Source organism: Stegostoma tigrinum, chromosome 15, assembly GCF_030684315.1.
Source record: "Stegostoma tigrinum isolate sSteTig4 chromosome 15, sSteTig4.hap1, whole genome shotgun sequence".
Lineage (NCBI taxonomy): Eukaryota > Metazoa > Chordata > Chondrichthyes > Orectolobiformes > Stegostomatidae > Stegostoma > Stegostoma tigrinum.
In genome coordinates this window covers 44,857,058-44,882,899 of record NC_081368.1, presented here as the reverse complement: position 1 = coordinate 44,882,899, position 25,842 = coordinate 44,857,058, and the positions used below count along the sequence as shown (strand labels likewise).

Genomic DNA, 25,842 nt, shown 5'->3' with positions numbered 1-25,842 from the left:
ACTAGCAGCAATCAAGAAACTGATAAAACCAGTGATCTAAAAAGCAGTGTGAATAAAGGTGAAGTTGAATACTATCCCTTTTTAAATTTCATTTTCATGATGGATAGCTGCCCTCAAATTATCCCTTAGTTTTGCTAGTGCTAGATCCTGCCAGAGTACACAGAGTAACTCCAGGTAATTTTAATGATCTAGGATAGAAGAGAAGAATATTGTTCAGGGATCATTTGAAATGGTCGATATCTGTAGAATTGCAAAGAATCCAGGGCTGTGAATGGAGTCAAAGCTGTGAGGTTTAGAGTACAGGAGCGGGGATGTGTTGTTGCAGTTATACAGGGCCTTGGTGAGACCACACCTGGAATATTGTGTGCAGTTTTGGTCTCCTCTTCTGAGGAAGGATGCTTTTGCTCTCAAGGGAGTGCAGTGAAGGTTTACCAGGCTGATTCTGGGGATGGTGGGTCTGATGTATGAGGAGTTCAGACAAATGAGGGGTATCTCATAGAGACTTACAAAATTCTAACAGGACTGGACAGGGCAGATGCAGGGAGGATGTTCCCAATGGTGGGTGTGTCCAGAACCAAGGGCCACAGTCTGAGGATTTGGGGTAGATGCTTTAGGACGGAGATGAGGAGATATTTCTTCACCCAAAGAGTGGTGAGCCTTGGACTTCATTAGCACAGGAAGTTGCTGATGCTAAAACATTGAATGTATTCAAGAGGTGACTAGATATAGCACTTGAAGCAAATGAGATCAAAGGTTATGGGGAGAAAGCAGGATTAGGCTATTGAGTTGGACTACCTGCCATAATCATGAAGAATGGTGAAGCAGGGTTGAAGGGCTGAATGGCCTCTTGCTGCTCCTTTATTCTGTGTTTCAATGGAAACCCTGGTAAATAACTGACCCAGTCCAAATACTTGCACTGACAAAAGCAGTTGGTGTCATTTATTCATCCTTCTCATGCAATAATCTACTCTTGTGTGGGTTTGCTAGAAAGTAATTGGAGATCCAGGTACAGTGGCTTGCAATTTTGACTACTCTGCTTGGTAACCAAGTACCATTCAGTACTTCCAAAAATGTTGGACTCTTGTGGGCAGTGGGTGCAGTTTACCTTTCTTTCCTGTCTGTCTGGACTGCCCACATGACAATTGGCCCCTATTGTTGCTTCATTCAAGCTGTCAATTCTTACATCAGGACCAGGCCACAGGTCTGTGGTTATGATCAGACGATTGCTGTCATCTTAACTAACGCCAGGCTTTATATTGAAAAGGAAGCACCTTGAGCTTTGCTGTCGCATTTCCTCACTGCTTTTTTGAGGAGGTATGCAAATTTAGTCCATGTCACAGATAACGCAATGGAAGGTTTTTATGAATATGGCTGCTACGAAAGGAATAACAACAGTGTTAATTGTCATGTAAAATCAAGTCTTTCCATGTCTTTTAAAAGCATTTATTTCAGATTGCATTTAAGATTTTGATATGTGGCAGCTGTTGGATGTTTATCCAAAATTCAGCAAGGTCTCCCGACATCCCCTTGAGAATCGTATTTCATGCTATTTTAAAATTTGTAGCAATTAGCAAGAGTTTCATTTTTAAAAAGGGATTAAAAACTTTTTCTTTAACTGCCAAATGCTGTCTGGAGTTAATTTAATTGGAATGTCAATTGCACTTTCTGATCTTGTTCCCAACTATCCAAATGATGATCAAAAAGAAAACTGAATTTGCCATGGACACTGGTGTACAGAAGGTTTGATAACTGTCTTCCTACAGTTAATTTGGTATTTGCCATTTGTACAAACTTTAAGTAAATTTTCATTTGTTGAAAAACGTTGTGAAAGTAAAGCATAATGATTTCATTTGATTCGAGCATTGTGAACAGAATCCTGCTGCTTGTTTTAAGACAATCTCCCAAACAAATAAGAATGAGATGATATTGGAAGTTATTTATAGTAGTATTTATTTACTTATAAAATGAGAATCAAGAATAGAGGAAAATGTAACATCTTGATATTTCTTACTTGAATCAGTGGATGGTGAGTGACAATCCTAACTAGCTTGCGGTTTGGAACACAACTGTGATGCATAGTTCTAAGATTTGGAGATGTGTTTATTTCTGGCTGCTGTTTTAGAAAAATTGCTGAAATCGGTTCTGTGGAAAGTGTCACAAGTTGATCTTTCAGGAATCACTTGCTCACAACTTATATTGCTGAAATATTTATTGCAGCTTTCACGTCTTGGTAAGAGAACTTAGAAATATAATTTGTAACTATGGAATGCAATTCTTTAATGAACAATGAGTGAATAAATCAACATCCACTGCATACTATGCTGTGGTGGTGCTACAGTGGCTGTCATATCCTCTTCCTGCTGCAAATTTTGTGTTGTGCTGGCATATATTGAATGCAGATGCCAGGGTTTTGAGTTTGCTGTGCCATCACGTTGTCAGTGAGGGGCAACAGTGTGCCAGTGCTTAACAATGTGCATAATGGGCTTTTAAAGATGGTACTGGCGCAATGGATGAAGGTCTTTCTATCTAGTACACAACTCACCTGACTCTGGGCTTACTCTTTCTGCATTCCCATGTGGCCTTCATGTATATTCTGAAGAGATTCTTCTGGCATCATTTGGGGTAAAATTATTTTGGATTCAGCTAACAGAACTGCACCCTCTATTGAGATGCCATTGCAGTTAGAGTGCTTGGTTGTGCTCGCTGTATCCAGGAAGGTAATACCTTGACTGCTTGATGAGAGAGTATCTGTAAATCTTCATCTTTGCAAGTCTCATTTCTAATGTTACTCAGTATTTGGTTTGATATATTCACTAGATGATCGATTTTCATAACTAGATCTTTTATCTCCTGTGACAAAAGCTGAGATAAGGCATCTGCCAGCACCATTCCTTTTCTGGCTTATATTTCAGAATGAAATCGTAATTCTATGACCTCAAAGTAACCACTTGCTGGAGCTCAACACAGGCTTTTCTTGTAGATCTGCTCTACAGGGCAATGATCATTCTCTAAATAGAACTTTATCCCATATGGAATTTCTCACATTCATACATGAATGCCAAATTTTGGCAAATCAAGTCTCGGTTGATATAGGTGTTTGAATATAAATGCTAGATGTTTTCTCTTGGATATTAGGGCTGCTCTCGTACAAACATACAAATTAGGACAGGAGTCGGCTATTCAATAACATGTGTCTGCCCTGTCATTCAATAAAATCATGGATGATTTGATTATAACATCAGCTCCACATTCCCATTTACCCCCAATAACTTTTTATCCTCTTCCTTACCTAGAGTCTATCTACCCTTGCCTTAAAAATATTCAAAGACTCTGCTTCTACTGGCCTTTTCAACAAGGCAGTTCCAAATACACTCAAGATGCTATGAGGAATAAAAATAACCTCATCTCTGTTTTCAAGGAGAGCCCCTTCGTTTTGAAATAATGACCCTCTCATTCTGAATTCTTCCAGAGGAGGAAATATCTTTTCCACATCCACCCTGTCAAAATACTTTGGGATCTTATGTTTCAATCACGACTCCTCTCACTCTTCGAAATTCTACCAGATACAAGTCTCGACTGTCCAACCATTCCCTATAAGACAACCTGCCTATTCCAGGTGTTAATCCAGTAAACATTCTCTAAGTTGCTTCCAATTCAGTTAAATTGTTCCCCAAATAAGATGACTAAAACTCAGCGTGGTATGACCAGTTCTTGTAAAGAAGCGTCTAGTTGCAGAATATTAGGTTTCTTTCTATTGTAGCATGACACAGATTTGTGTCCATGTATACTACTTCTTTGTGCTTGTTAAAACCCCTCTCATGTTACTTTGATCACTAATATTCTGTATCTTCTTTCATCAGTTCTTGTAGATTTGTTGCGTGCTCTAACATATGAATTATAGAAGAACATCCACTGGACCAAACCAGTGGCAACAAATAAGGAAATTTCTCAACTCTTTCTTGACTCTTGATGTTTTCATCTCAGAGATTGCTGTGACTTTTTCAGGACTCAGTTTGCCTCCACCAGATGTGTACAATTTTTAAAAATACCAATTTCACAATAGATCTGTTTGCATTTACTATGAGCATCAGTATCAAGCTTTAGCTTTAGGTTTATGGTTGTTGGCTTGTTTCTAAACCCCTTCCAGTTCTAAATGGTTTTGTGAATTTCTTTTCTCTGAGAACTGGCACATCCAACCATTTCATGCAGCTGTGTGGTTCCTTCATGCAGAATTATATAGGGGCCTGACAACATGGGCTAGATTTGTGGCAGAATCATGTGAGACCTCTGACAAGGTCTATCTCAATATTGGAAGCTACTTGCTATATCTGCTGAGTGGTGAGGTAAGTTTCTTGATAGGCAGCAGTGAGTTTTATTAAATGTCTTATTAAGATCACAACTTGCCTCTTTGATATTCAGATTCCTATCTTGCAAACACACTGAACAAGCCAGTCAGCAAGAATTCTTGACACCCACCTCCTAAATTGCTCCAGGCTGCATCTCAGGACTGTTTACTCAATCTCTTAGCACTCACTAATTTAGAACTGACCTTATGCTCACCTTGTCCATCCCTTGCCATGTCTGTCAGCACATTGGCACTTCAGCCAAAGGCTATAGGTGATGTTGGTATGGAGACAGATTGCTGGTAAGGTGCGTCATTCAAGCTCTCTCTGGGGAGGGGCTTTATTTGTTGCATGGCATGGCAAATCTCTTTCTGTGCAGTATAGCAATCTAACACCCACAACATGTGCCAGCTGCCTGTCAGGCAAACACATTGCATTTTTATTCAACCAAATAGCCATGTTGGAGGGTGGGTAGTGTTGTTCAATGGCTTGACTGTATGTGATATATCCCTGCTTGGCAATGGCAAACTGCGGGTATCCAGTGGGCACTGGGGACAGAGTAGCAGTGACTTACAGAGGGTGTTTAGACAGAATGTAGCTAAAGAACAGATAAAGTGTGTGCTGTAGTGGGTAAAAAGTGATTAGGTGACAGAATGGGGTCAGGGAGTGTCAGCCATATACTATGAGCAGCAGGGTTTTGAGCTTGCTGTGCCATCACATTGTCAGTGAGGGGCAACGGTGTGCCAGTGCTTGACGATGTGCATAATGGGCTTTTAAAGATGGCACCAGCACACTGGATGAAAGTCTTTCAGGGACTATCCACTGATGGGAAGTTGTTCTGAGAATAGTGTGTAACTAGATGGGATAAAATTGGGCAAAAACAATGTCATATGGGTGATAACAAAGTGTGGAGCTGGATGAACACAGCAGGCCAAGCAGCATCTCAGGAGCACAAAAGCTGACGTTTCGGGCCTAGATCCTTCATCAGAGAGCCCGCCATAGGGGTGAGGTAGATTGTTAATCAGGTAAGTTTAGTAAGATATGGCAAGAAATCTTGCTTGAGCTCAAAGCAAAAAACCCTCCAAAAAGCTTGCAGCAACTGATATGAGTCAAAAAATGTAGGAATCAGCCCTATGTCCATTCTGATATCAAACTTTTCATCATTTCTAAATAGTGCATGTTTGGTTCCTTTTATTTTCATTTCCTTTTAATTTCATGTGCCCTGTTGCTATATCTCTGATCAGGTAATCTTTTTTATCATCTTTTTCTTTGCACTGAATAATTCCTTTATTCCATGTTGGAACGTTTCCTACCCAAGAAACATTATAGTTTGATCTGTATCTGTGACATTTCCTTCTATTTGGTGAACCTGTGCTTATCCATAGTTCTTCCACGTCTTTCTTTCTGCGTGGAGTGCAATCCTTTTTAGCTGTTTGACTGCATTAGCTTTGCTGCCATTCTCTTTGATTGCACTGAAAGCTAGCCATTTGTAAAATTAGCGTCTTCATCAGTCTATATTTGTGACTTGCGCTATAGAAGGGGCATGTCTTAGTCTTCCCCTGATTCCACTCAAGACAGGGTTCCTTGAGGGACAATACACTGTGCGTTTCTGTAAGAGACAGGATCCCTGTAGAATGCACAATAGTGTCAAGTTAGGGCTAATGAGAAACCAACAATCTGACCATCACTGCTACTCTTCAGAAGAATCAGGCTATTATCATTCACCACATCACTATAGTGCAACAGTGAATATGGCTCCCAGATAATCACAAAAATTGCTTTTGATCTCTTTGTGAATAATAAAACAGGCAGAAAACAACAAAAAAAAGTAAGCTGCCTTCTTTGTTTTCTGAGGATCTTAACAAAATCGACTTCCTCCATTTCTTATTTTTATTTTAATGTTTGAAAATTTAAAGTATTAGCTCCAAAAGGTTCTAAAATTTATCTCCAAATTCTAATCATTTAGAAAAATAAATGCATAAATTTTGTCTTGGTATGAGGGAGAAAAATCAAGTTTTGTATTGCAAAACAAGTGTAGTTTTCTGCAAACATTTATTGGTATAGAGATATAAGGACCAGATCCTTTAATACACATCTTTGGCTCTGTCCATATATTTCTGCAGGCTCTACTTCTCTCTCAGTTATAAAAATAATGATCCAGTGTATTTTGAAAGACCATGAAAAATAAAATACGTGAATATTCTAGTAATTTAAGGAAAATGATGGGAGACTGATCTTGATGAATTCTGTAAGGTTGTCCACAGAGCACATGGTCAGGCTGTTGTATCCTGAGAAACAATGATTCTCCACAGCTGACAGGTATGATCAGCTACAAATGCAACACTTTGTGCGATAGCTCTGTGTAACCATATCAACGAATGTACTCAAAGTTGAGAACAGCAAAAGTACTGTAATTTTGTTTTTACTGTGAAATAATTGTAAATCAAACTCTTTTTAATGTGTCTGAAAACCAGAAATATGGTAAATAAAAGGTTTTCAGAAGTAAAGGATTTGAAAAAGTTAATAATTAATTTTTACTGTTTCGAGTTTCTGCACAAAATAAAACTTTTGAGAAGCATCATAAATGGCAATAATCAATGAATGCAAGCCATGTTTTAAAGGTATTGGGTTTCATGTAAATCATACCCATATTTTCTGTTTTGGACTAATGTAAAAAGTTATTCTACAAACATTTTGAGACATTTCTTTAAAAATAAATGTTAGCTGCAAATAAAAATACAGAATTTGTGGGGGTGCTAACAGTGAGCAACCATGTATATCTTAACCCTAAAGTTGCTACTTCCTCTTTTATCTCATGCATGTAAAGCTCCTGGCTGAGTTTTAGAGAACGACAATTCGTATTTGTCATGTTTAGCATAGAAAAAGTAACTTTGTGCTTCATTGGTATCTTTCTTTAAATTAGTCAGACCAAATTCATGAGGCTTAAATAAATGCTTGGTCAAAAGAATATGGAAGTGGGTCTACCTACACCAAATGGACTGCAGTAGGTTAAGGCAGCAATTTGCCACCACCTTCTTGAGGGCAACTAGGGATTGGCAGCTAGCCCAGCCAGCAATGCCCACATTCCATGAATCAATAAAAAACAAGTATTGTTTAAAAATTCACAGCATGTAGATATTAAGATACAGAGGTATTTAGAGAGGGAATTCCAGAGTATAACGTTTACTTAGCTGAAAATACAGGCTCTAATTGTGAAGCAAAAGGAGGAAGGGATACAAATAGCTGGAGTCAGAGAAAAGGGAATTTGGGGGTGGTGGCTATTGCATATGGGTTTGAAAGTGTTAATTCTGAGGTGTGCCACCACAACCAGCTTCGGAAATGATATCGTATGGAGTTGTGGCAGAATAGGTCAGGATCTCAAAGGACTTAGACCGAGCATATGGTTCTCCCAAAGTTTCTGAAACATTGTTCATCATAATAATATAACTTATAACTAAATGCGAAGCTGCAATAAATGACATCCTGTAAACACTAAGACACTCTTCTTGCTTTACCAGGAAGTGGTTTTCTTCTACCACACGAGAACATGCAGACCCTGCAGTTTCCTGCCCTTAAAGAGGATGGGGGCAGCCACTTTCATCTTGAGCAGCAGCTGTACAGCATCGTGAGCTATCTTGCCCATAAAGCAGGAGATGGGGTTGGATGTGCAATGCTGCTGCAGATATGGAAAAGATTATTGAGATAAAGAGGACAACTCCTTGATGGCTTTAAACAAGAGAATATAAGCAATAATTCAAGAATTTGGAACACAGGGAACAATTAACGTTTGGCAAAGACAAGGGCAGTCAAAAAATGGAATTTGTCTGAAGGTGGGAACAACTGAATTTTGGAACAATGTAATTTTTTAGAGGGCAATGAATGGAATGCAAATCAGAAGGGGGTCAGAATGGTTTTGCCTGATAAGGGGATAATGGTAAGAGCAGCAAATGGGATGTGCATTGAAAGCAAACTATTCCACAAGCCAATATTGATGAATACATAAACATGCCTTCTTAACTGTACCAGTAGGTTTACTGTCTTCCTAATTCTGAGTGATTCTGGAGATTTTCAGCAAATAAAAGAACTCATGAAATAATACATTGCTCACAAAGCAGGCTGTGGCTTTGTTAATGTTTGAATAAGTTCTGCTTCATCTCTAGTCTATTTTCAGTTAACTGTCAGAGATGAGGGAGTTATCTGCAAGAAAATAGACAGCAGAGGCTTTAGAGTGAGCTGGAATGGGATGTTGATCTGTTGCCTCAACTGGGAAACGTTACTAATGGTTAGTCACTGGATGTCGCTGGATCATCACCAAACTACTTCCAAATACAGATTTCCAATTCATTCCCAGAAAGTCACTTTGGGTTGTGGCTCTAGAGAGTTACCAGTAGAAGCTTGAATTCGCTTGGATGTCTCGACAAGAATACTTATTTATATTTTTCACAAATTTCCATTTCCATTTTTTGCAATGACATTCGTGTCATTGTGGCTCTATTGGTAGCACTGTCACTTCTGCATCAAAAGGTCATGGGCTCTAAAGCCACGTTAGGCCTTGAGTGCAAAAATTGACACTGAGAGTTCAGTGCAAAAGGAATACTGCACTGTCAGGTGTGCCATCTATCAGATGTGATATTGAACCAAGGTCCAGTCTACACGTTTAGGTAAATATACAAGGAGCATTTTATGATGTGGCTAGTGGCCATGAACAGTATGATATAAATACAATACTTTCTTTTTATGCAGGGAGTACTTTGCAGCAGAAGCATAACCAAAAAACTTAAGATTCAGCCCCAGGTCTGAGTTGCGTTGAGTCTTTTAAAGTGTTTGCTTCTCAAGGCCTAGCAATTATTCTTGCTCCACCATATCAAACCTGTCTTATTTCTTACCTACCACACCTGTGTGGCATTTCTGATGTCCAATTCCAGCTGCATCTTGCCATGTGCCATTCCCAGAATAATTTACCACTAAGCAGATATTTGTCAAAAGACTGGCATGCCTTGTGACTACATCATCTTGAAAAGCTCACTCTGTACCCAAACAAATGCCGTCAGTCTGAAGCTCCCCTGCACAGTTCTTGATATTTGCCCCAGACATGGCAGACAGAGGGGAAATTGGCACCCTATTCCACAAGCAGTGACCCAGGGTTCCTGGTAGAAGGGGACATGCAGAAATGAGACTTCCTCTTCCTCCAACTTCCGCCATTGATGCTACAACTCCAGACTGTGCTAGCTTGCTCTGAGGTTACCAACCTGGTTATTACATTCTCTGCTAGCTGGAGAATGCCCAGCACTGTAGGAAAAAGGCCAAAGATATTCTTCACTCCATTAGCTTCTCCAAAATTCTTCACACTCACTATCTCTGCGACTGTACCTGTCACCAAGGCCATGCTCTATCACTTTCACTTATTTTCACCCACCCCCGAGAGCAATAACCCTGTGCTCTCTGCTCTGGCTACTCACCCATTCAAGTCATCTCCACCCCCTTTCACCAAAAGCTAAAGCTATGCTAACCACTTCCATTTCAGCTCACACCTGCTTCACTCGCATGCCAGGAGGAAAGCAGATCTCAACACTGTAGAAAAAGTAAACATGGGAGATGGTTGCCCAATATTCAATTCTTCACCTTTACATGGAGAGTATGCTGACTCTGACCATGCTGAATGGTTGCCTTACTGTGTCCAAATTGCTGGACTGGAATTAGAGGCTGCTCTAGACCTACACTGCCAGGACCCTCTGAGCAAAGGCTAATCTACTTGAATTGGCTGGAGCTTGCTGAAACCTATGGGGAGGTCTTTTCCAATATGTCTGCATTGAATGACATGGCAAAACAGAACTAATATCAGTCTGGTATTGCTGGCTAGGGGGTAAAATGCAAAAAGTCAAAACAAGGCTGCTGTGAACATCTGGGAAGGTTCAGAGTGCGTACGTGCTAGGACAGCAAGCACTGAGCCCAGAAATGGAGCCTGCCCAGTCCATGAGCTGGGTTTGAGTCCCTGAGTACACAGAGTCCTTGCAGCTACAGTATTTTGATGGTCATTGGTGCAGCACAATTTGTGCAACATTGACTTGCAGTACTGTTCTGTAACAGGATAAGAGATATGCCATGAGGGTTCTTTGAAGCTGGTACAGCAGATGCCACTAGTAATGGGTACAGGATGTGCTCATGCAATTTGCCTTGAGTTGGTGGTGTTCAGTGGATCTTCAGCACAAGTGGCAAGTTGAATCTGCCAGGTAGCCGCCTTTGAATACACGTTGAGTTTTCTTGATGTTTACCTTGTTTGGATGAGTTTGGTAAGATAGAAAGTTAAATATTAATGAGGCAAGTTTTGCTGTCAACAAGGTGTCTAACAAGTAATAATCCCTCTTAATATTTTTTAGCAACTTACTGCTTCCTAACAGGAAACATGCCATACTGCTTGGGAAAAGCATCAAAGACAGAATGATTACACCTGACTTTGAGAGGTGCTCATCAGATATCATGTCTGATTCTGCTGGAAATCTTGCTCAAATTCCTGTAACATTCCACCTGTTGATGTAAAACAATATTTGATATGTACAATAAATTTTGAATGCTTTAGTCATTTTTCAAAAGTACCCTTTAGGCTAAGAGAAGCAAGGGAGTTAATTGTTATTAGTTTTATAGTGTGTAACAGAACCTGCAACAGCTGGTGGTGAGTGATCTGATGCCATGAAACTTTGCGAAGTATATATTCAATGTTGTACACTTTCAAGGCAATTCTCTCTCAATGTATACCACCGTGCTGCTACCTCTTGTGGTGGGACAGGACATCCTCAGGACTAGCAATGGTGGTGTCTAGGTCATTAGGTCTAAGGAATGATTTCTTATCCATTATGCTATGATTATGACTATCTTTGGGTCAGCTCTCCCAAATTTAGCACAATGCTGAGACATTAATAAGGGGTTGTCAGCAGGATTGTCATTGTCATTGCTGTTTCAAATGGCTTGGTCAATGCTGAGCGGTCCATCCAGTTTAAGTCCTTTTTCAGACTTGTAGCAGTTTTGATGTGAGTGAGCAGCTTGCTAAGCCATCTCAGAAGATGGTTAAAAGTCAGCTGTGATTCTTGGTTGTGGAGTCATATGCAATAGAGAAGGCTAGGACAACAAACTTCCTTCCACCAAAAGACACTAATGGGCAAGGGAGATTGAAAAGTTATGCCAGCACCTCAAGCAGCAAGTGGGAACAGCGAAGGAGGGCACCTGGAAGACTCAAAAGGATTTTCTCTGAAAAACGAAGGTGTTGTTGAGGTAAGGAAGCCTTGTGGGAAGAAAGGATTCCTTAATTTAATGTAAACCATAGGCTTCATGTTTTGTAAACATTTTCTTGTTTCACTTTTATTTCTTTTCCATGTTTGCAACGATCTGATGCCAGTGGAATAAAGAATCCCTGCTTCATGATGTTTGGGTCACTCGTGTGTTCAAATCACTTATTCAATTCCTGGCATTGTTGGCAAGATTCCAATGCACAGGCATCAAGTCATGGCAGATGTGTTTGAAAGATGCCAGGCTGAGATGGATGATGGAGGAGTCAAAACTGACAAGATCCCTGAGGGAGGCTGAAACTGCTTCAGGATGACTGGAGGCTCATGTAGCAGCAGAGGGAATTGGACCTTTCGGCAAACCCAGACAAAGGCTCCCTTTACGCATTCTCTTGATGCTACAGTGGAAGACAGCAGTGCTCCTGTTCAGATATCCTATTTGCTGATGGGTGGGAGGCTGAACAGATTCCGCAAAGTTCAGAAACACCCAATGATCAGCAATTGAAGATTGGATTGAGGACACACAGCTGTTGGTGGTGTCCAGTTGCTTCAACATGAGGTTTATTTTAATTCTTTTACAGGATGTGGGTGGCACTGCCAAGTCGGTGTTTATTGGCTATCCCTCACTGCCCAGAGAGCAAGTAAGAGTCAATCACATTGCGAGGGATCTGGAGCCATATGCAGGGCAGACCAGGTAAGCTTGGCAGTTTCCTTCCCTAAAAGGGATTAAAGTATGCAAGTAGAATTCATGATTGACAAAGTTGTTCAAAGAACTTCGAAGCCTGCACAAGACCCTTGAGCTTTTCAGGTAGCTGGGGATCAGGCTGTTCTTTTATCTGCCTGCATCATGGTTGATTTTAAAGGCTTGTGTCAGCTATGCCCAACTGATCAACATCAGGCCTTGCTGCAGCGTCACATGTCACATGTAGCAGAGTTCCCACTTGGTGTAAGAATGGGATTGACCCTTGACTCTGGGAGAAAAAGGTACAGTACCCTTGTAGATTATCAATGTCAATGATGAAGATGTTTAGCTCCAATCAGAATGCCTATTAATATCCTTTAAACTTGCCATTATCATTGACAGTGGCCTTTTGGAAGAGTCATCGTGAACTTCATACCAAAGATGGATGTTGGCATTTTGGAGGCGACCCTGCAGAGGCAGCTTGTTTGTACTCTCATAAAGCACAGACAACTCCCAGTAAAGACTATAATGACAATAGGTAATGTGACCTGGTAAATCCCAGTATTGTAACTGCAGATGGTCATTCAGTAAAGACTTCTTTCAGACAAGTCCCACAGCATCTTTGAAATGAGGTCCAGGACTACCTGCAGAATTCTTTGGAGTGAAGTGACATCTGGCAGTCATCTATACCTACCCCACATTCCTTGTGAGGGGGGATGTTGTATCTGTACAATTACCAGGCACGTGAAGCGAATGTCCTACGTTGTTTACCCCCTGCCTAGGATTGAGAAAGCATCTCAAAGGCACAAAATATATCAGCAGGCTTGATTCAGCCTATAGTTACAATCAGCTACTCAACTCTGAACAAGATATTGAAAAGGTGCACTTTGAACAAGCACTGGGGACTTCACAACAGAGAAGAATGCCGTTTGGGATCTGCAATGCTCCTTCACTTTATTACGTGAGGTGGAAAAACCTTTTGGCACCTTAATTTTCAATCCGTCATTGTGTATCTGTATATTACTCATTTTTAATTCATCATTCGAGGAGATATTTGCAAGACTAGACACCACCTTAGCATACTTGACTCAGCTGAGCATGGAAGACAAATCAGAGAAGTGTCAACCTTTTCAGATAAAAGTACAGTATCTTGGACTCTTTATTACTAAAGGGGGCATTACTCCTGAAAATCCAAATGTGGAGGAGTGGTCTGAACCTAAGATGGGAAGGGAACTGCATGGGTTCCTGGTTTAGTGGATTGTTCAAGGCTATGGGCAGGTGCTCGCCCTACTCTATAATTTACGCTGGTTAGGAAAGGGTTTATGAGGCATCATACATCGTTGAGCATCACAGGAAATCAGACTTCAATGTGTCCACCCTGAAGCAGAAGTATGTCATGTTACATGTCCTTAGCTACTCAGATTTCCAGCACTATTTCAAACTCAACAGTTTCCTTGACTTGGGTGCTGTCATAAGTTCAAGGGTAGAGAATCGTGGTTAACACTTATGCCAAGTGGAGTTCCAATGTGAATGAAAGAAAGAAACATGGAGAATTATTTCAATATGAAACACAAGACAACAAAGTGTGAAGCTGGATGAACACAGCACGCAAAGCAGCATCTCAGGAGCACAAAAGCTGAAGTTTCGGGCCTAGACCCTTCATCAGAAACACAAACTGCCAGCTTTGAGGTAACCTATTTCCTGGAAGTTCAAAGACATGCTAATCAGTACAGAACTTGAAGAGTTAACAGACGCCAACCCACTTAGCTACTTCCAAGTGTCTGCTAAAAGAGGAGCAACAGAGACCCAATAGGCCACTGAACTAGCATAGTTTTCATCCCTGATCCAATACAGGTCAAGCAAAAGCCATGCAAATGCTGATGTGTTTAGTTAGAAGCCTGACCATAAGAAGGAATCCACTTCTGTTAAACTGAAAGGGACTGTAGCTGATGCCAGGCTCCAGTCAAGGGCAGCATTCTGACCCTGATTCTTCACGACATTCAGACGATGATTCGGTGAACCGTACCAATGCACTTATGAGTGAGACTCAAAATATATTCAGACAGGTAAAGTAAGGTGTAGTTTCACCATTACCATTTACCTCAATTGATTTTATGTAGGTATCAGCTACATTATAGAAGGCCCAATACCTACACACCCAGCACCATCAGGTGACTGTCCAAGCAGACACTGAAACTGCTGAGTTGCAGGAAGAGGGTCAAGGGGGAAGATGGAGTCCTCCGTCAGCTGGTTCATGACAAGGTGAGGGTGTGAAGCAATTCATCCTTCCCGATAGCCTCAAGTGTCAAATGTTGGTAACTGTCTGTGAGCAAGGAAGAGACCAAGTGATGGAAAAGGTGACTGCCTTTATGGCCTGTTAATGTCCCTATTAAGATGTCATATAATGTCCCAGTACACAGACTAGTGGTTGGAAAAACAACATTAAAAAAAATGACAGATTTCATTTTCTTCTCTTACGTCTTTTGTGCAATACTTTATGCCATAACTAATAGGCTGTGCAGGACATCTACTTTAGTAATTCTGCCCACAGCTGGGTTTATTCCACTTGAGAGAATGGTGGTTTGACTTGCCCGTTGTTATACGTTCCCTCATTAAGGATTTGATTTCCATTTCTACTTTCCTTTCTACTTTGATGTCTTCTCACCCACAGCCCACCTAAGGTTGAAAAATGTCTCTATGAGCAATTACAGACATTATAACTCCTCATTATCTTGGTTTAACTGGAACATATTTGTGTTAAAGAAGCTGCTTAATAAACTGATCTACTGTTTTCACAGAGAAACCTGACTTTGCACACGTAGCTTGAGAAGTGCGATTACATATACATGCGATTTCTATTTCTCCAGTTTGTTCTCTTTTTCAATTCAAATGATTTGCACAAAACACAGTTCTCTTCAAATTGGCATTTAGACAACCTTAGTTGAGCCTAGAAATTAATCTTTATTGGTCTGAAAATAAATTCCAGTACAGGCATTTGGAGACATTTTGTTTAAATATATGTGCAAGTTTTTATTGATGCAAAAGTAACTCAGAGTGCTTTGACCCACACTTCAGTTTGCAAGGGAGTTTACAGGCAGAAGTCCAATTGTCTGATGAAGAGTTTAACCACTTCCTGTCAGACGCCCTATTTTCAATTTTCACAGAAACTGCTTCATAATTTCTTTAACTTACAATGGTATAAATTTGAATAAAGTGCAATCAATATAGAAGCTTGTTTTCCTGATAGTTGGCTATGGTCTAACAGATTCTTGATTTGCTTTACTTCCTTAATTGTGACTTGAATTGAGAAAAGCAAGTGCTTGTTGCTTATAGGGTTGCACAGTTCTGGCAGTTGAAGCAGTGGTATTTTTGCATATGAATGATGAGCAAGTATGAGTGTAGAGGCTTTTTACTCATACCAATAATGTACATTACTTGCGCAAGAACCTCAGAGCAAACATTTCAATAGTGATAAATAACTACCTTGTCCAGCTCTTTTTAGGCAAAACTCACAAATTTTGAAGTTTTTGTCTTGAAGAGAAAGTTCCCATAGTACAGAACAGATTAATGTCACCTTCCAATCTCATCAACAGTGCTGTAACAATAACACAAAGGATGGAGCTCTGCTCTCAAGTGTGAAACAGCACTTCCTCTAGATGAGGCCAAGATTGGACTAGAATGTGATTTTGAGAGAAACTCTGTGCTGATATGAGATGTAGAAGTACTCTATGCTGAAAATTTCTCCTTTTTAAAATTTTGTTCTTCTTCTCGCCTGAGAGGCTTCTCATTGTTGACATGTCTGGCTAATTCTGAGATAGGAAATTAACAGTGTGCAAAGTAAACAACAAAGACGGCTGCCATTTGGTGCTCAGTCTAGACAGATAGTATTGTACAGGTGGATCTTTAGGCTAAGTTTAGTGGTATTTATTTATTTCTGTATACATTTACAGGAAGAGCGAACCTCAGAATGATTCTTTATAGCAGCCAAATTTCAGAAACAATTTAGGCATAAAACTACAACCACATATCTACCTGGGGATGCTTCAGTATGAGGTCAGTAATTTATCCTGCCTTTTTGGTCAAAACCAGGTCTAGTGTAGCTTGGTGATCAGAGATAATGGGAACTGCAGATGCTGGAGAATCCAAGATAACAAAGTGTGAAGCTGGATGAACACAGCAGGCCAAGCAGCATCTCAGGAGCACAAAAGCTGACGTTTCGGGCCTAGACCCTTCATCACAGACTCTCTGATGAAGGGTCTAGGCCCGAAATGTCAGCTTTTGTGCTCCTGAGATGCTGCTTGGCCTGCTGTGTTCATCCAGCCCCACACTTTGTTATCTAGTATAGCTTGCTTTCTGTTTGGTGCCATAACATGCTGGCCTAAGAAACTGTCCTGAAAACATTCAATAGATTCCTAATTTGAAATACTTTTTCCCATCTGATTTTTGCCAGTCTACATATCAGTTAAAATCCCCCATGATAATAGCACTATCCTTTTGACAAGCCCGTTATTTCTCCCTCGATACCACGTTCAGTCATGTGGATACTATTAGGATGCAACTCCCAAAGGTGACCTCTTGCTTTTATTAATCCTCATTTCTACCCAGACTGCTTCTCTATCCTGGTTTCATCAATATAGGTCATCCCTCTTTATTGTGGTAATATAGTTTTTAATTACTAGAATCACTCTTCTACTGTTTGCTAGCTTCCCGTGCTTCCTAAATGTCACAAACCCTTAAATATTCACGTCTCAATTTCAGTCATCCTGCAGCCATGTCTCATGGCCATTAGATCATACTTATTTATCTCAATTTATACTACTAGTTCATCTATTTTGTTTCAATGCTAAGTCACATTTGAATGCGTTGAGTGCCTTAAGTTTTGTGAATATATTTTTTGTGTCACCTCTACGTTTATTTGCTGACTTGCTTTTGGATGGACATTCTCTGTCCTTTCTTGCCATTGTCTGTTTATCATTTCCCTCATTAATTCATTCCTCTGTTGCCTTTTCCGAACGTATTGATTCATTACAACTTCCCAAATTTTGGCCCTTGCACACACTTTTTTGTTTAAAATTTACTTTACTTCTCTGGCCATGCTGTTCGCAAGTATGGTTCAGATATAGATGCTCCCAACAGTACAGATCACACTGTCCCCAGTATTGGTGCCAATGCCCCATTAACTAGCACCCACTTCTCCCAGACTAGTCTTTCAGCCGGGCATTCATATCTCTAACCTTGTTTACCCTGTGCCATGTTGCATATGGCTCAGGTAGTAATCTAGAGATTATTACCTTTGAGGCTATGCTTCATAAGTTGCTGCCAAACTCCTCATACTGGCTACACAGGGCCTCTTTCCTTGTTCCACCTGTCATTGGTGCCTACATGCACCTCAACAACTGGATTCTCACCCTCCCACTGCAAGTTGTTCTCCAGTCCCGAGCAGGTATCCTGAATCCTGGCACCAGCCAGTCAACACAGCTGGTTGAACTCATGTTTGTTGTTATTGCGAAGTGTCAATTCCCTGACTATGCTGTCCCCTAATACTACTACCTCTGACTCTCCCGATTATATGGCTTCCTGTATTACATTACCATGTTTGTTCAACACATCCATTTCACACCCCTGCTCTCATCCAAACAAAGAGGACTTCCAACCATTAAAAATAAACATTAATTTTTTTTGTTGACATTAGAAATGTTAATGCTACATTTTGTGGTCAATACAGAATGTACCCTGCAGCTAATATATATAAATGCACATGTACTACTGCACCTAATCATACTGTTTAAATAGAAACCAAGAACGATACACTGATACCTGCGAGGTAGTAAGAACTGCCAATGCTGGAGTCAGAGATAAGACAGTGTGGAGCTGGAGGAACACAGCAGGCCGGGCAGCATTAGAGGAGCAGGAAAGCTGGCCCAACCTGAAACATCAGCTTTCCTGTTCCTCTGATATCTGCAGACCTGTGCAAATGAAATAATTGTGATCAAACTGAAATGTCTAAGTAATAAAATTCTGTTAGTTTCTTTTCAGTGAAAGAAGGTTAGGGAGAGTCATTGCTGATGTTGAAACCAACGGAGCTATTAAAAACATCACTGACTCCTGAATGTGTGGGAAGTCCTGAATTCTTCTGGGTGCACAATAGGAATGCTTGTCTCTCTCTGCCGTTTACATTATTATTATCCAGGTCTACATTCATTTAAGTAAATTACCATGGTACATGTACTCTATAATTTTTACACCTTTGTGTAATGTCCTCATACTAGTTGCACTTTGTAATTTCCATTCTGCGAGTTGATAACCATACACCACACCAAGGAATGGAATTGCACATTTTTGTTCCTCAGTTCTAGCCATGAATTCAATCCTTGATTCCCCTAGGCTAGCATTGCAATCTCTCCTTTGTCACTCCTGCCGATTCCTTCCCTATTCCTTCTTTTTCTATCTTTCCTGAACAACTTCAGTCCAGGATTATTGATACTCAGTCTGCCCTTGATAAAATAATGAAGTGTGGATGCAGGAATCATGAAACAAAAACAGAAGTTTTAGAAGAAACTCAGCAATTTGGCAGCACTGGTAGACAGAAAGCAGAGTTAATATTTTATATCTATGACTCTATGTTCTGAAGAAGGCTTACAGAATTTGAAATGTGAAGTTTGCTTTCTCTCCACAGATGCTGCTAGACCTGCTGAGTTTCTCCAGTGATTTTGGTTTTGGTTGCCCTTTTGAGAGTCAGGACACTGTTATTGCCACTTTACACTCTGCAACTCACCAATCTTATTTGCCACATTTTGCACATTCACATAAGATGAATGTTAATCCTAATTCAAACATTACTTACATTAATACGCTGACTCTGAACCAAACTAATAATTTACCATTGCCTGTTCTTCAGTTACCTATTTCTTCTGGTATTCCATACCCCTTGGAAATCTTCCTGGCTGTAACCTACCTGCCAAATTGGTTTAATCGCTCCCCAATTATTGAACAAAATCTGATCCCAAACCACACAAGGAGATATTAGGATCAAAAACTTGACTGAAGCTTTGGGTTGCCTAGCATCTTAAAGAGCAAATCGTAGGCAACAAGTCAGTGTTAGGAAAAGGGGAGAAATAGAACATAGAACATAGAACATAGAATATTACAGCACAGTACAGGCCCTTCGGCCCTCGATGTTGTGCCGACCTGTCACCGATCTCAAGCCCATCTAACCTACACTATACCATGTACGTCCATATGCTTGTCCAATGACGACTTAAATGTATCTAAAGTTGATGAATCTACTACCGTTGCAGGCAAAGCGTTCCATTCCCTTACTACTCTCTGAGTAAAGAAACTACCTCTGACATCTGTCCTATATCTTTCACCTCTCAATTTAAAGCTATGCCCCCTCGTGCTCGCCGTCACCATCCTAGGAAAAAGGCTCTCCCTATCCACCCTATCTAACCCTCTGATTATTTTATATGTTTCAATTAAGTCACCTCTCAACCTTCTTCTCTCTAATGAAAACAGCCTCAAGTCCCTCAGCCTTTCCTCGTAAGACCTTCCCTCCATACCAGGCAACATCCTAGTAAATCTCCTCTGCACCCTTTCCAAAGTTTCCACATCCTTCTTATAATGCGGTGACCAGAACTGTACACAATACTCCAAGTGCAGCCGCACCAGAGTTTTGTACAGCTTCACCATAACCTCTTGGTTCCGGAACTCGATCCTTCTATTAATAAAAGCTAAAACACTGTGTGCCTTCTTAACAATCCTGTCAACCTGGGTGGCAACTTTCAAGGATCTGTGTACATGGACACCACTGCTAAGAATCTTACCATTAGCCCTGTATTTTGCCTTCCTGTTACTCCTACCAAAGTGCATCACCTCACACTTGTCTGCATTAAACTCCATTTGCCACCTCTCAGCCCAGCTCTGCAGCTTATCTATGTCTCTCTGCAACCTACAGCATCCTTCGTCACTATCCACAACTCCACCGACCTTAGTGTCGTCTGCAAATTTACTAACCCATCCTTCTACGCCCTCATTCAGGTCATTTATAAAAATGACAAACAGCAGTGGACCCAACACCGACCCTTGCGGTAACTTAAATTGATCTTTTTTCTATTTTTCTCCACTTCTGTCTGTTAGGTTAGATGATGTTAAATTTTAAAATTCTTTTCCTTTTCAACTTAGGTCATGGTATATGTTCTCCAAAAATCTCTACGAAGTTCAATTTTACATGATACACCACAAAATCTGTTCAGCATTCAAGTAAAATTACGATTTACTCAATCATTCAAATCCAGTGATGATTTTCAATGCATGCGCGCGCGCGCGCACGCGCGCACGCACGCACACACACACACACACACACACACACACAGAGGAAGAAATGATTTAAGAATGATTGAAAATTCAAAGATATGGACATTAATTTGTGACTTTTGACTCAATCCAAAGATTTGCATCCAGGGAAGTGTAGGCTGAGTTTAGAGGGCTGCAGTTGTCTGAAGTTGCAGCATTCCTTTTAAAAGGTAACCAAAAGGGAAAAACAGAGAGAAATAAATAGAATACTTTTCTTTTCTTCCTCAACCACCAAAGGTAAGGTGAATAGATTTAGGAATGCTCAAAAGGTCAGAGTTTATGAAGCATTGAGAATCGGTGGTGACATTGAGATTGGGGATGGGACTAGTAGCTGCAGTAGTGGCACTGTAAGACTGGTGTAGATCACAGAGACATGGAGGGCTGAGGCTGGATTTGAAAACAAGAATCAGAGATTTAAAATCAAGGTGGCGCTGTGTGAGTGTAGGATTTGGTAAGAGTTCAAATATGGACAGCAGAGGTTTGAGTAATCTCAAGTTTGCCAAGCAGGTTGGCCAGAGGTAACAAAAGTACGGACGAGCGTTTCAGTAGGGGTAGGAAACTTCCTTTGATGTCAATTGCACATATTTCAAATAGTCTGGTTCAACTTCAGAGAGTTAGCAGAAAAAATATTGGAATAAGTAGTGATGGAACAAAGTTTGAGAACTGAAGACTACACTGTCTTTTGACATTTAATTGGAGGAAATTTTAACACAACCTTCAATAGATGTTGGACAAGCAATCTACAGCATAAGAGAGAGAGAGTGTGTATATGTATGTTGGCAGTGGTGGGGGTGGGGAGTGAGGAGGAATCAAGTGAGGTCGAACCAGAGACTGGTATGTATGGAAAGTAATGCTGCATTTTAGGTGATGCCACTAATATGTTACAGATGCGGCATGTAGATGAGAATCAGAAAGTTGCTCATACAAAATAGTGTTGGCCAATTTTCCTTCAAATTCTGTTGGCTGTGTGCAACTAGCTTTTTGCATTGTCTGGTTCTTTTAATACTGAAGCACAGCCACTTTTGCGTGCACCTTAAACAGAATGTTGCTCGTACACTGGTTGTTTCTTGTATAGCAATCAATTCCTGACTGTTGCGCAGATAGGCAGCCATGCAATTTGGAATGGACAATGGTAAATGGTGCAGAAAATACAGATCTGAAAACTACTTCAACATAACTTTTAGAATAATGAAGCACAGATTGAGATTCTAAAGGGCAACTCTAGGACTGATTTGCTGAGGTACTTCTTAATGAATTGGATGGACAACATAAAGAACTTCTTGACAGTCCAAGGCAAACAGAACTTTTAAGGTTGAATTATACCCTGGGTATATGTCCTTGACACCCCGACATAAAAGTGTGCCAGTCACTGCTTTGCTGACCCTGAAGCTTTTTAACAAATGTTGTATCTTTAATTGATTTGAGGCAGGTTTACTGTCCTCTTCAAGTCTTTTCTAAGAGGAAGCCACACTTCTGAAAGCAGCTGACCAAACTGATGGCTGAAAACTCTCCTGTTCATCTGCACCACCAAGCGTGGGTACCGTAAGGGGTGGTAGTGATATAACCCAGGTTCAAAGGTAAATATGGTCTCTTTCTGGGGCAAGGTTGATAAACCCTGGTTAGGGGGTAAGGAGACTGGGAATGTCAAGGAACGAAAGAATATACTTATGGGTTGGGGGTTGATCTCCAATGCACACAATGTCTGAACAGGAGATTACACTCTCTTTGCACAGCTGCTTGTCTACCAGATTCCAGAGGAAGGAGGGTTCCAATCCAGATTGGGCGAAGAAAATGAAAATATCCTAAAGTGAGCTGGCATTTTTTTGGCAAATGAAATTCACTCTTCTTGTGATCTCTCAATGAGATTACTGATCTCATCTAAACATGGGTTGAATTAGGAATGAAATAGGGAAAAAAAAGGTCTTACTATTCTCTGATGTGAATTTGAACCCAGTTGACAGACTGATTAGGTGAGATTCTCTTCATTCAGACTATTATGACACTCACAGCAATCCATTATCTGTCATTATCCAATATGTGTCTCATTTGTGGGTTAGTAAGTAAATAGAACACAAAATGTCCAATGGCATTAATACCAGAAAAGTTCACCCATGTGGACAGCATGTTGTGAAGTACAGACCACATATTCCAAGTTTCTGATATTCCACACTGTATTGTGCATTTGTAAAATTGGTTTTATGTTATCACTTTGCAAAAGTAACATGGAATTTTTAAAAAGAAAGGAAAATAGTCTCCAAATGTTGGAAACCTTTTTGTGAAGTTAATTTTGTTTATCTTCAATAATTTTGAATGGGTTCATAATTCCATTGCATAGTTTCAAGGAAGAGATGGTTAAGAGTAAATCAGGAACAGGTAACTGTGAATTAGAAGATGGCTGCTATGAAACCAAACTGCTCTCTGGAAATTGACAAGAGGCAGATTTTTGGGGACTTTTTATTTAAACTGTGATTTGAATATACATAGTATAACTATGAAATTATGAGATCTCACACAACAACTCAAATGGAAATTAAAGCTCCCCAGACAGCAGAAATATACTGGGAGCTGAGTTAAAATGGAGCAGTTTAAGTTCCCACTCTATTCCCACCAATTTTTCATTTTAATGTCATTAGTTTTGGCTGAACATGAAGTCTGTGCTAATGTCTAGTGGGGGGCCTATAACATGTTCAAACTAGGTCTATTCATAATCATGTGCAATGTAATCTAGTGACACTTTCACCATGAGAAGGCTTTGGTCATCTGAGGAAAGTTTAAAAAAACTCTCTTAATGTGGCCAAGGGGAAGCAGGGCCACGTCAGGGCAAATCCATGCCTCTGTAGCGCTCCCTCCATTTCCCCTCTTCTCATCAATGAAACTTTGACAATACTCCGCTTCAGAAAGTACACCGCTGTCAGCAACCTTCTCATGGGTGTCAGTAAATACACTGTGGGCCACCTGAACTTGCCTGGTCACCACAGCCATCTATTGTTTTTTTCTTAGTCACATTTAAACTCAAGATTTTTCTCTTTTATAAGCTTTATGGAATCTCTTTAATTTTAATCAAAGTTATTACAGTTAGTTCTCCTCAGTAAGTGTGAAATTTGAAACTTAGGGTACGTATATCTAAGTTATTTCTCTTAATCATCGACCACAATTTTCACGGAGGTATGTGTAAAGCCTCAGAAAGCGTCCTAAATGTACACATTTTTGATCAGGAACACTAATGGATGATCCACAAATATTACGATGGCTGGTACAGAGACTTGCTGCAGAAATTAACCATTTTACTGCACAGCCTCCCACTGCAAAATGGTTTTATACACTTGCTGTGAAACTTCAGGGTCAGGGTGAAGATTAGAGTTGTTCTGCTTGTTCTTGGCCCACAAGAAAATCAAAAATTAATATTAAAACTCATCTACTTTCGGAATCACAATCCTTCTTCTAGCAGCCTTAACTTCTCAAAAAAATGTTGTAATGTTTCCATACACTCAGGCCTCTGAGTATAGGTCCCAGTGATGTCATCAGGTCCTGTTTTGCAAATTTAACTAAAGTTCCACAGCCCTTCTCTCAGTAATTTGTTTGAGTACTTAAAACAAGAAGCTGAGAGGTTACCACTTTGCTGGAGGTTCTGCCTTTTTGAATATGATTAAACCAAGGTCCTGCTCCCTCCGGTGGACATTAAAGATCCCCACGCAATATTTCCAAGAAAACCAGGGGAGTTTTCCCTGGTGTTATTCCTCAGTCACCAACACAAAAACATATCATCTGATCATGACACACTCCTGCTTGTTGGAGCTAACAATCTGTAACTTGGCTGCTGCATTTCCTACATTACAACAACTGACTACATTTCAGCACTTCATTGGTTTTAAAGTGCTTTGAGACATACATTGGCTTTAAAAGATACTAGAAAAATACAAACTTTTGGTCTTTAATATTCAGGTGTTTTTCCATATACTTTAAAGGGACTTATCAATCTTAAAAAATAGATTAATATTGAGCCAGGAAGATTCAAAGATGATTTGTTGCTTATTTTTGAAAGCTTGCAGGAGGTGGTTTCCACTTGGTATTACACCTCGTTTCAAAATGTATAACTCAGTAACAAGAGCTTTCCTGTTTAAACAAAATTTGAATTCAGAACTCAGTTAATGTGAAAGATTTGCATATATGAAATTATTTTCCTTTGTAATTATCAGTGATACTGATCTCTGACTCAGAAGGTTATAGTTTCAACCAAGCTGCCATAATTTATAATGTAGGCTAGCACTTGGGAGTAATTTACGTTTCGGAAAATTACGCTGTTGCGTGATTTGAGATACAAAGGATTAGATGTCGGACTGCTTCTGACACTAAATGCCTTAAGCAGAAAATAGTTCTTTCTGCAGAGTTAATGTGTAAATCACTTTGATCTGCGTAATATTGTATCTTGTAATACTTAATTCTATAATAACATTGATACATGTTTAACTTAAGTCAGAAAATATCCTAAAAAGAGGACTATTCATTAATTGTTTGTCCAATAGCTAAACAGCTAATTTGTAATGCATACATGAGTTACTATGCATCAACATGTGAAACTGATCTTTGTACTGGGCAATGTACACATATCACTCTGAACTGTGAATGAATAACTTCAACTAATCAGAATTTGTTACAACTATACTGTTGAAACACTGTTGACATCTGTGATGTACAGCATTATTGTGTGGTGTGATTAAAAGATTGCCCAAAGCGTAGTCGTGCGACACCACATAGCTCATCCTCAAATTGTAAAATGCCTTCAGTTGATTATAATTAAAGTCACCATAAATGCTAGTCACTTAAAAGCCTTACCTTTGGTTTTCGATTTTGTTCCTTTTCTGATGCGTTGGATGGTTTTCTTCGTAACATTTTTTTTCTGAGGATGAAAATAAGAAAAGGATATAAATTAGAGATGTTCTGCTTAACTGAGAGAATCTGAGTCACAGGAAGGGGAGTCACATGGCAAATTGTTGCCGCAACAAAATGGTGTTGGTTAGAACGTCAGTCTTCAAAAACCTACCAGGAAGGAAATAACAAGTTTTACTTAGTGCTCTGCTTGCTTGCACAGCAATAAAATTAAGGTGTTAAAAATGACAAATAGATTTGCTAATATGAAAGCTATACTTTTACATTCCAAGGATTCAATGATCAAATTTGCAATTATTTA

At 39.9% G+C, this 25,842-nt stretch overlaps 1 protein-coding gene across 2 annotated transcripts in view; it reads right to left on the bottom strand.

The window, feature by feature from the left end:
- The window catches only part of sash3 (SAM and SH3 domain containing 3), a 68,047-nt gene extending 42,405 nt beyond the window's left edge, over window positions 1-25,642 (bottom strand). For both annotated transcript variants that reach the window (XM_048544059.1, XM_048544058.2), the window contains exon 1: window positions 25,488-25,642. In XM_048544059.1, the coding sequence (XP_048400016.1) occupies window positions 25,488-25,544 (57 nt within the window). In that variant the 5' untranslated portion in view covers window positions 25,545-25,642. The remainder of the gene's footprint in view (window positions 1-25,487) is intronic.
- Window positions 25,643-25,842: the final 200 nt, after the last annotated feature.